Genomic DNA, 12172 nt, shown 5'->3' with positions numbered 1-12172 from the left:
TTCGTTAGTAAATTATGTCTGAGTGTTGGAGTGTGCCCCTGACTATCCGCCAATAAAAATAAAATAAAAATAATAATATAAGGAATTTGAAATTATTTATACTTTTACTTTTACTTTTGATACTTAAGTATATTTTAGCAATTGCATTTATTGCATTTATTCTGGCGCCCCCTATTTTCCAGGTCCTCTGTTTTCTTTTCCAGATGCTCTATTTTCTTTTTAGCAGATGCTATTGTTTCCATGGCGTCTGCCAGGGAGCTTTCCATGGAGAGGATTCGCCCCTCTGCCTCATCCAGGCGCCCTGCGTTGATGGTTATCTTGTTGTTGGGATCTCAGCTCAGAAAGGATGTCTTCTACAGAGGACGAGGTTGGCAATTGTTGGGCCTCGGGAAGGGACGGGTCCTCATGCTCCTGGCTAGTGGCTTTTTCCGAGGCTATTACTCGTTTTGACTAAAGCAAATGGGGTTTAACTAGAAGTGGAGGTAAGATTAAGAATTGGAAATTACTCAGTTCATTTGGCCATCTCGTTCAAGGGTCACGTGATCCCATAACATACGTTTTTCTGAACTAATCCAATCGTTTAGTTAGGTTGTTCCAGTATAAACGCCTTTGGTAGTCTCCCCTCACTGTTCCTGACCTGGCATTCATTATGAATGTATCCTAACTCTGGCTGGATACCAATAGGAATTACACATCATTTTGCAAGCCAGCATAATGTGACTTGCAGGTAGGGTTGCAAAATTCTGGTAAACTTCCCAGGTTTTCCAGAAATCTCAGTTGGAAGATTCCTGGAAATCTTTCAAACAGGATCTTTTGAAAGTCTGGGAATTTTGGGAAAGTTACCGGAATTTTGCAACCCTACTCACAGGCCTGATGTGGCCTGATGTGGCCTGATGTGGCCTGATGTGGCCTGATGTGGCCTGATGTGGCCAGGGTTGCAAAGGGAGTGTATATTACTCTAAACGTTTGAATTTTACCAGTAAACTACCAGAATGTTTGTATGTTCAAGGATTTTATGTAATTTATCACAAGACATTTAGTGGCCCTTTTGGGTACTTCAGATTATTACATGTGTCTGGAGGCGTGGCTTACTGGAGGCGTTACTCAAAATGTTCAAGTTGATACAACTCAAATCTGGACCCCTACAGGGTGACAGCGTCTCTATCGGTTTGAGTAACTGTAGTCCGATATATTAAGTGCAACAGGTTTCCTCATACGTTTTGAGTAATGACAGCACATTGGGGTTTACAGTGTACCTTAAATAATACATACATATTACAACATATTGCATACAACAGTACATAAACATATTACTGAATACAACCTCTAGTCTCTTACACAAAAGTACAGAGGTTTACATGAAGTTAACATGCCTTTGTTACAGTGTCTATGTAGTTACACATTGCTTATATCAAGAAAACATTCATTTTTACCATACAACTCATCTATGCAGTTGTAAAATTATAAGAGAGGGCTTATCAAAGGGCAGTTTAAGAGAGGGCTTATCAAAAGGCAGTTTAAGAGAGGGCTTATCAAAGGGCAGTTTAAGAGAGGGCTTATCAAAAGGCAGTTTAAGAGAGGGCTTATCAAAAGGCAGTTTAAGAGAGGGCTTATCAAAGGGCAGTTTAAGAGAGGGCTTATCAAAGGGCAGTATAAGAGAGGGCTTATCAAAGGGCAGTTTAAGAGAGGGCTTATCAAAAGGGCAGTATAAGAGAGGGCTTATCAAAGGGCAGTTTAAGAGAGGGCTTATCAAAGGGCAGTTTAAGAGAGGGCTTATCAAAGGGCAGTTTAAGAGAGGGCTTATCAAAGGGAAGTTTAAGAGAGGGCTTATCAAAGGGCAGTTTAAGAGAGGGCTTATCAAAGGGCAGTATAAGAGAGTACTTATCAAAAGGGCAGTATAAGAGAGGGCTTATCAAAGGGCAGTATAAGAGAGGGCTTATCAAAAGGGCAGTATAAGAGAGGGCTTATCAAAAGGGCAGTATAAGAGAGGGCTTATCAAAGGGCAGTTTAAGAGAGGGCTTATCAAAGGGCAGTTTAAGAGAGGGCTTATCAAAGGGCAGTTTAAGAGAGGGCTTATCAAAGGGAAGTTTAAGAGAGGGCTTATCAAAGGGCAGTTTAAGAGAGGGCTTATCAAAGGGCAGTATAAGAGAGTACTTATCAAAAGGGCAGTATAAGAGAGGGCTTATCAAAGGGCAGTATAAGAGAGGGCTTATCAAAAGGGCAGTATAAGAGAGGGCTTATCAAAGGGCAGTTTAAGAGAGGGCTTATCAAAGGGCAGTTTAAGAGAGGGCTTATCAAAGGGCAGTTTAAGAGAGGGCTTATCAAAGGGCAGTTTAAGAGAGGGCTTATCAAAGGGCAGTTTAAGAGAGGGCTTATCAAAAGGCAGTTTAAGAGAGGGCTTATCAAAGGGCAGTTTAAGAGAGGGCTTATCAAAGGGCAGTATAAGACAGGGCTTATCAAAGGGCAGTATAAGAGAGGGCTTATCAAAGGGCAGTTTAAGAGAGGGCTTATCAAAAGGGCAGTATAAGAGAGGGCTTATCAAAGGGCAGTTTAAGAGAGGGCTTATCAAAGGGCAGTTTAAGAGAGGGCTTATCAAAGGGCAGTTTAAGAGAGGGCTTATCAAAGGGCAGTTTAAGAGAGGGCTTATCAAAGGGCAGTTTAAGAGAGGGCTTTATCAAAAGGCCTTCGACTATTGTTCTATGTCAGTATGACTATGAAAATGTATTGATACAGTTCTAGTAGGACATATATACTAGATATAGTACTAGATACAGATACAGTACTAGATACAGTAGATATAGTACAAGATATAGTAGATATAGTACTAGATACAGATACAGTACAAGATATAGTAGATATAGTAGTAGATATTATAGATATAGTACTAGATATAATAGATATAGTACTAGATACAGATACAGATACAGTACTAGATACAGTAGATATATCACTAGATACAGATATAGTACTAGATATAATAGATATAGTACTAGATATAATAGATAAAGTACTAGATACAGTACTAGATATAATAGATGTAGTACTAGATACAGTAGATATATCACTAGATACAGATATATATCACTAGATACAGATATAGTACTAGATATAATATATATTGTACTAGATACAGTACTAGATATAATAGATGTAGTACTAGATACAGTAGATATATCACTAGATACAGATATAGTACTAGATATTATAATTATTGTACTAGATACAGTTCTAGATATAATAGATAGTACTAGATAGAGTACTAGATATAATAAATATAGTACTAAATACAGTACTAGATATAATATACATTTTACTACATACAGTACTAGATATGGTAGATGTAGTACAAGATACAATACTAGATATAATATATATATATATATATATATATATTACTAGATACAGTACTAGATATAATAGATATAGTACTACATACAGTACTAGATATAATAGATATAGTACTAGATATAGTAGATGTAGTACTAGATACAGTACTAGGTATTATAAATATTGTACTAGATACAGTTCTAAATAATAATATATATAGTGCTAGTTACAGTACTATATATAGTAGATATTGTAGTATATACAGTACTAGATATAGTAGATGTAGTACTAGATACAGTACTAGATATAATAGATATTGTACTAGATACAGTTCTAGATATAATAGATATTGTACTAGATACAGTAGTAGATATAGTAGATATAGTACTAGATACAGTACTAGATATAATAGATATAGTACTAGATACAGTACTATATATAATAGATATAGTACTAGATACAGTACTAGATATAATAGATATAGTACTAGATACAGTACTATATATAATAGATATAGTACTAGATACAGTACTAGATATAGTAGTAGTACTCTATGTGTGTGTTGATTGTGTTGTGATCCTTAGGGCCCTCATGAAGAGTTGTCGTTGTGTGGAGTTAGACTGTTGGGACGGGGCCCAGGGTGAGCCAGTCATCTACCATGGCCACACCCTCACCTCCAAGGTCCTGTTTAAAGACGTCATCAAGGCCATCAAGGAGTATGCCTTCAAGGTAACCCTGACCCCTAACCCTAACCCTAACCCTAACCCCTGACCCTAACCCTAACCCTAACCCATCAAGGAGTATGCCTTCAAGGTAACCCTAACCCTGACCCCTGACCCTAACCCTAACCCCTGACCCCTGACCACTGACCCCTGACCCTGACCCTAACCCCTGACCCTGACCCTAACCCCTGACCCTGACCCTAACCCCTGACCCTAACCCTAACCCTAACCTCTGACCCTAACCCTAACCCCTAACCCCTGACCCTAACCCTAACCCCTGACCCTAACCCTAACCCCTGACCCTAACCCTAACCCCTAACCCTAACCCCTAACCCCTGACCACTGACCACTGACCACTGACCCTAACCCTAACCCTAACCCCTGACCCTAACCCTAACCCTAACCTCTGACCCTAACCCTAACCCATCAAGGAGTATGCCTTCAAGGTAACCCTAACCCTGGTGCTAACCCTAACCCTAACCCATCAAGGAGTATGCCTTCAAAGTCAGTCTAACCCCTAACCCCTAACCCATGACCTCTAACCCTAACCCTAACCCCTGACCCTAACCCATTAAGGAGTATGCCGTCAAGGTCAGTCTAACCCTGACCCTAACCTTAACCCCTAACCCAGACCCTAACCCTTCAAGGAGTATGCCTTCAAAGTCAGTCTAACCCCTAACCCCTAACCCCTAACCCAGACCCTAACCCTTCAAGGAGTACGCCTTCAAGGTGAAGTTTCACCATAAAGTCAAACCAGCCCTGTGATCACCAGTAGAGATGAACATGACTGGTAATGATGTGTTGTTGTCCTCCTGTCCCCCAGAGATGGACATGACTGGTAATGATGTGTTGTTGTCCTCCTGTCCCCCAGAGATGGACATGACTGGTAATGATGTGTTGTTGTCCTCCTGTCCCCCAGAGATGGACATGACTGGTAATGATGTGTTGTTGTCCTCCTGTCCCCCAGAGATGAACATGACTGGTAATGATGTGTTGTTGTCCTCCTGTCCCCCAGAGATGGACATGACTGGTAATGATGTGTTGTTGTCCTCCTGTCCCCCAGACATCAGAATACCCAGTGATCCTGTCCCTGGAGAACCACTGCACCCTGGAGCAGCAGAAGCTGATGGCCCAGCACATGAGGTCCATCCTGGGCAGCGCCCTGCTCACCTCCCCCCTGGAGCACCAGATGCCCACTGCCTTCCCCTCACCGCAGGTCAAAGACTAGCAGATAATCAATCCACCCATACATCCATCAATTCATCCACCCAACCACCCATCCATCCATCCACCCATCCATCCATCCATCCACCCATCCATCAATTCACCCACCCACCCACCCATCCATCCATCCATCCATCCATCTAATCTTGTTTGTTTTTCACCCCTCTGTGGTTAAAGCCTGGAGCTCCATACCCAGTACTTTAAATATGAAAGCTAAGAGGCAGCCTGAATAAGTTGTGGATGTTAGACAGATGGAAGTTTTTAAGTCCGTACTGAGTGTGTTAAGGAAGAACACCAACATCAAATCAAATCAAATTTTATTTGTCACATACAAGTGCTTAGCAGATGTTATTGCGGGTGTAGCGAAATGCTTGTGCTTCTAGCTCCGACAGTGCTAGAAGCACAAACCTACTTTGACTGAGTGGGATAGGATTGGGGTGTTACCAGAAGGAATGTGATTTCCCTGCTAACAGTATCTGGTTGTTAGAGCCTGTCTCTCTATGAGGCTAACAGTATCTGGTTGTTAGAGCCTGTCTGTCTATGAGGCTAACAGTATCTGGTTGTTAGAGCCTGTCTGTCTATGAGGCTAACAGTATCTGGTTGTTAGAGCCTGTCTGTCTATGAGGCTAACAGTATCTGGTTGTTAGAGCCTGTCTGTCTATGAGGCTAACAGTATCTGGTTGTTAGAGCCTGTCTGTCTATGAGGCTAACAGTATCTGTCTGTTAGAACCTGTCTGTCTCTGAGGCTAACAGTATCTGGTTGTTAGAACCTGTCTGTCTATGAGGCTAACAGTATCTGTCTATTAGTGCCTGTCTGTCTATGAGGCTAACAGTATCTGGTTGTTAGAACCTGTCTGTCTATGAGGCTAACAGTTTCTGTCATCACATGGTAGGATTAAAAGTAAGAAAAACTGTTGAAAAGTGATGGAATTTCCCTTTAACAGCGGTAATGATTTGTTTTCTCCTCACAGAGAAAGTTGCTGGAGAAAACTAAGTTAATCTCTCTCTCTTCCTTCCTCTCTCTCTCTCTCTCTCTCTCTCTCTCTCTCTCTCTCTCTCTCTCTCTCTCTCTCTCTCTCTCTCTCTCTCTCTCTCTCTCTCTCTCTCTCTCTCTCTCTCTCTCTCTCTCTCTCTCTCTCTCTCTCTCTCTCTCTCTCTCTCTCTGTCTCTCTCTCTGTCTCTCTCTCTCTTCCTTCTCTCTCTCTCTCTCTCTCTCTCTCTCTCTCTCTCTCTCTCTCTCTCTCTCTCTCTCTCTCTCTCTCTCTCTCTCTCTCTCTCTCTCTCTCTCTCTCTCTCAATTCAATTTATTTTTCAATTTAAGGGCTTTATTGGCATGGGAAACATATGTTTCATTGCCAAATCAAGTGAAATAGATAATAAACAAAAGTGAAATAAATAATACAAATGAACAGTAAACATTACTCACAAAAGTTCGAAAGGAATAGAGACATTTAAAATGTCATATTATGTCTATATACAGTGTTGTAACAATGTGCAAATAGTTAAAGTACAAATGGGAAAATAAATAAACATAAATATGTGTTGTATTTACAATGGTGTTTGTTCTTCACCCCTTGCCCTTTTCTTGTGGCAACAGGTCACAAATCTTGCTGCTGTGATGGCACACTGTGGTATTTCACCCAGTAGATAAGGGATTTTATCAAAATTGGATTTGCTTTTGAATTCTTTGTGGGTCTGTGTAATCTGAGGGAAATATGTGTCTCTAATATGGTCATACATTTGGCAGGATGTTAGGAAGTGCAGCTCAGTTTCCACCTCATTTTGTGGGCAGTGTGCACATAGCCTGTCTTCTGTTGAGAGCCAGGTCTCTCTCTCTCTCTCTCTCTCTCTCTCTCTCTCTCTCTCTCTCTCTCTCTCTCTCTCTCTCTCTCTCTCTCTCTCTCTCTCTCTCTCTCTCTCTCTCTCTCTCTCTCTCTCTCTCTCTCTCTGTGTCTCTCTCTCTCTCCCTCTCTCTCTCTCTCTCTCTCTCTCTCTCTCTCTCTCTCTCCTTGGAGAATAGCAGTGCAGATAACCCTAGGGGTTAGGCGAGTCCAGGCGACAGTATTAAAACACAAAGAGAGCTGAGACAATAGTCTGGAATCATCTTTTAGTGATGTCCCACAGCCCCATTTAGACAGTGTTGTCCATGTATAGCATGGGATGGCTGTGGTATTGTGGAAAGGGGAATTTACACTTTGCATAAAAGGTTTCTCTCACCTCTTATTGGCTGTTGATGGGGTTCCACTGGTAATCTTTGTAAAAAACAACAACAAAAACAAGGTGTCCTGGTATTTGGTTTGTATTTGCATTGACAATGATCATTAGAATATCTATAATAGATGCATCTCCATCAACACAATGTGTATCTGTCTGTCTCTGTGTAGGAGCTGAAGGGTCGGTTCATCATCAAGGGTAAACGTCTGAACAAGCTGGATGCCGTCTTCAGCAGCATCAGTCCTGGAGTAGAGAACGACAGCGTCTCAGAGGAGGACGAGGCTGCAGAGATCAAGGACTCCAAGATAGACTCCAGTGGACAGAAGGCCAAACCCAAGGTATGGTAACACACTGCTGTGGTAGTTAAAGACATGGAGTCCCAAATGGCACCCTATTCCCTATATAGTGCACTACGTTAGACCAGAGAATGGCACCCTATTCCCTATATAGTGCACTACTTTAGACCAGAGAATGGTACCCTATTCCCTATATAGTGCACTACTTTAGACCAGAGAATGGTACCCTATTCCCTATATAGTGCACTACTTTAGACCAGAGAATGGCACCCTATTCCCTATATAGTGCACTACCAGGGCCCATAGGACTTTGGTCAAAAGTAGTGCAGTATAATAATACATGGGACTTGTATAGCACTTTTCAAGGACCCAAAGTCGCTTTACAATTATAAAAACAATTATATAAAAACAACAAAACAGGGCTCAAATCAAAACATCAGACTAAACAAGACATGAATAAAGAGAGGGGAGGGCTCAAAGAAGAGAGTGTGATGTATCAGTGTATGTGGAGGGAAGGGTTGGGGTTAGAATATAAATCAAATCAAATCCAATTTTATTTGCCACATTCGCCGAATACAACAGGTGTAGACCTTACAGTGAAATGCTTACTTAGAAGACCTTAACCAAAAATGCAGTTTTAAAAATAGATAAGTAAAAAATAAAAATAACAAATAATTAAAGAGCAGCAGTAAAATAAAATAACAGTAGCGAGGCTATGTACAGGGGGTACCGGTACAGAGTCAATGTGCGGCGGCACCGGTTAGTCCAGGTAATTGAGGTAATATGTACAGTTGAAGTCGGAAGTTTACATACACCTTAGCCAAATACATTTAAACTCAGTTTTTCACAATTCCTGACATTTAATCCTAGTACAAATTCCCTGTCTTAGGTCAGTTAGGATCACCACTTTATTTTAAGAATGTGAAATGTCAGAATAATAGTAGAGAGAATGATTTATTTCAGCTTTTATTTCTTTCATCACATTCCCAGTGGGTCAGAAGTTTACATACACTCAATTAGTATTTGGTAGCATTGCCTTTACATTGTTTAACTTGGGTCAAACGTTTTGGGTAGCCTTCCACAAGCTTCCCACAATACGTTGGGTGAATTTTGTCCCATTCCTCCTGACAGAGCTGGTGTAACTGAGTCAGGTTTGTAGGCCTCCTTGCTCGCACACGCTTTTTCAGTTCTGCCCACACATTTTCTATAGGATTGAGGTCAGGGCTTTGTGATGGCCACTCCAATACCTTGACTTTGTTGTCCTTAAGCCATTTTGCCACAACTTTGGAAGTATGCTTGGGGTCATTGTCCATTTGGAAGACCCATTTGCGACCAAGCTTTTACTTCCTGACTGATGTCTTGAGATGTTGCTTCAATATATCCACATATTTTCCTTCCTCATGATGCCATCTATTTTGTGAAGTGCACCAGTCCCTCCTGCAGCAAAGCACCCCCACAGCATGATGCTGCCACCCCGTGCTTCACGGTTGGGATGGTGTTCTTCGGCTTGCAAGCTGCCCCTTTTTCCTCTAAACATAACGATGGTCATTATGGCCAAACAGTTCTATTTTTGTTTCATCAGACCAGAGGACATTTCTCCAAAAAGTACGATCTTATTCCCCATGTGCAGTTGCAAACCGTAGTCTGGCTTTTTTAATGGCGGTTTTGGAGCATTGGCTTCTTCCTTGCTGAACGGCCTTTCAGGTTATGTCGACATAGGACTCGTTTTACTGTGGATATTGATACTTTTGTACCTGTTTCCTCCATCATCTTCACAAGGTCCTTTGCTGTTGTTCTGGGATTTATTTGCACTTCTCGCACCAAAGTACGTTCATCTCTAGGAGACAGAATGCATCTCCTTCCTGAGCGGTATGACGGCTGCGTGGTCCCATGGTGTTTATACTTGCGTACTATTGTTTGTACAGATGAACGTGGCACCTCCAGGCGTTTGGAAATTCCTCCCAAGGATGAACCAGACTTGTGGAGGTCTACAAAAAATGTTCTGAGGTCTTGGCTGATTTCTTTTGATTTTCCCATGATGTCAAGCAAAGAGGCACTGAGTTTGAAGGTCGCCCTTGAAATACATCCACAGGTACACCTCCAATTGACTCAAATTATGTCAATTAGCCTATCAGAAGCTTCTAAAGCCATGACATCATTTTCTGGAATTTTCCAAGCTGCTAAAAGGCACAGTCAACTTAGTGTATGTAAACTTCTGACCCACTGGAATTGCGATGCAATTGTGAAATAATCTGTAAACAACTGTTGGAAAAATTACTTGTGTCATGCACAAAGTAGATGTCCTAACCGACTTGCCAAAACTATAGTTTGTTAACAAGAAATGTGTGGAGTGGTTGAAAAACAAGTTTTAATGACTCCAACCTAAGTTTATATAAACTTCCGACTTCAACTGTATGGAAATACATGGACATTATACACATGATATTACACACATGATATTATACACATGATATTATACACATGATATTATACACATGATATTATACACATGATATTATACACATGATATTATATACACATGATATTATACACATGATATTATACATATGATATTATACACATGATATTATACACATGATATTATACACATGATATTATACACATGATATTATACACATGATATTATATACACATGATATTATACACATGATATTATACACATGATATTATACACATGATATTATACATATGATATTATACACATGATATTATACATATGATATTATACACATGATATTATACACATGATATTATACACATGATATTATACACATGATATTATACACATGATATTATACACATGATATTATATACACATGATATTATACACATGATATTATACACATGATATTATACATATTATATTATACACATGATATTATACACATGATATTATACACATGATATTATACACATGATATTATACACATGATATTATACACATGATATTATACACATGATATTATATACACATGATATTATACACATGATATTATACATATGATATTATACACATGATATTATACACATGATATTATACACATGATATTATACACATGATATTATACACATGATATTATACACATGATATTATATACACATGATATTATACACATGATATTATACACATGATATTATACACATGATATTATACATATGATATTATACACATGATATTATACATATGATATTATACACATGATATTATACACATTATATTATACACATGATATTATACACATGATATTATACACATGATATTATACACATGATATTATATACACATGATATTATACACATGATATTATACACATGATATTATACATATGATATTATACACATGATATTATACACATGATATTATACACATGATATTATACACATGATATTATACACATGATATTATACACATGATATTATATACACATGATATTATACACATGATATTATACACATGATATTATACACATGATATTATACATATGATATTATACACATGATATTATACATATGATATTATACACATGATATTATACACATTATATTATACACATGATATTATACACATGATATTATACACATGATATTATACACATGATATTATATACACATGATATTATACACATGATATTATACACATGATATTATACACATGATATTATACATATGATATTATACACATGATATTATACATATGATATTATACACATGATATTATACACATGATATTATACACATGATATTATACACATGATATTATACACATGATATTATACACATGATATTATACATTGATATTATACACATGATATTATACACATGATATTATACACATGATATTATACATATGATATTATACACATGATATTATACACATGATATTATACACATGATATTATACACATGATATTATACACATGATATTATACATATGATATTATACACATGATATTATACACATGATATTATACACATGATATTATACACATGATATTATACACATGATATTATACACATGATATTATACACATGATATTATACACATGATATTATACACATGATATTATACATATATGATATTATACACATGATATTATACACATGATATTATACACATGATATTATACACATGATATTATACACATGATATTATACATGATATTATACATATGATATTATACACATGATATTATACACATGATATTATACACATGATATTATACACAAGATATTATATACACATGATATTATACACATGATATTATACACATGATATTATACATATGATATTATACACATGATATTATACATATGATATTATACACATGATATTATACACATGATATTATACACATGATATTATACACA

At 37.9% G+C, this 12172-nt stretch overlaps 1 protein-coding gene across 2 annotated transcripts in view; it reads left to right on the top strand.

The window, feature by feature from the left end:
* Positions 1-12172, top strand: part of LOC121556450 (1-phosphatidylinositol 4,5-bisphosphate phosphodiesterase delta-1) — a 112655-nt gene that overhangs the window by 64331 nt on the left and 36152 nt on the right. For both annotated transcript variants that reach the window (XM_041870348.2, XM_045221429.1), the window contains 3 exons: positions 3912-4056; positions 5113-5265; positions 7658-7825. In XM_041870348.2, coding sequence (XP_041726282.1) covers positions 3912-4056; positions 5113-5265; positions 7658-7825 — 466 coding nt within the window. The remainder of the gene's footprint in view (positions 1-3911; positions 4057-5112; positions 5266-7657; positions 7826-12172) is intronic.

Source organism: Coregonus clupeaformis, chromosome 7 (genome assembly GCF_020615455.1).
Source record: "Coregonus clupeaformis isolate EN_2021a chromosome 7, ASM2061545v1, whole genome shotgun sequence".
In the NCBI taxonomy this organism is placed as follows: Eukaryota; Metazoa; Chordata; class Actinopteri; order Salmoniformes; family Salmonidae; genus Coregonus; species Coregonus clupeaformis.
This window is presented reverse-complemented; position numbering and strand designations above follow the sequence as displayed.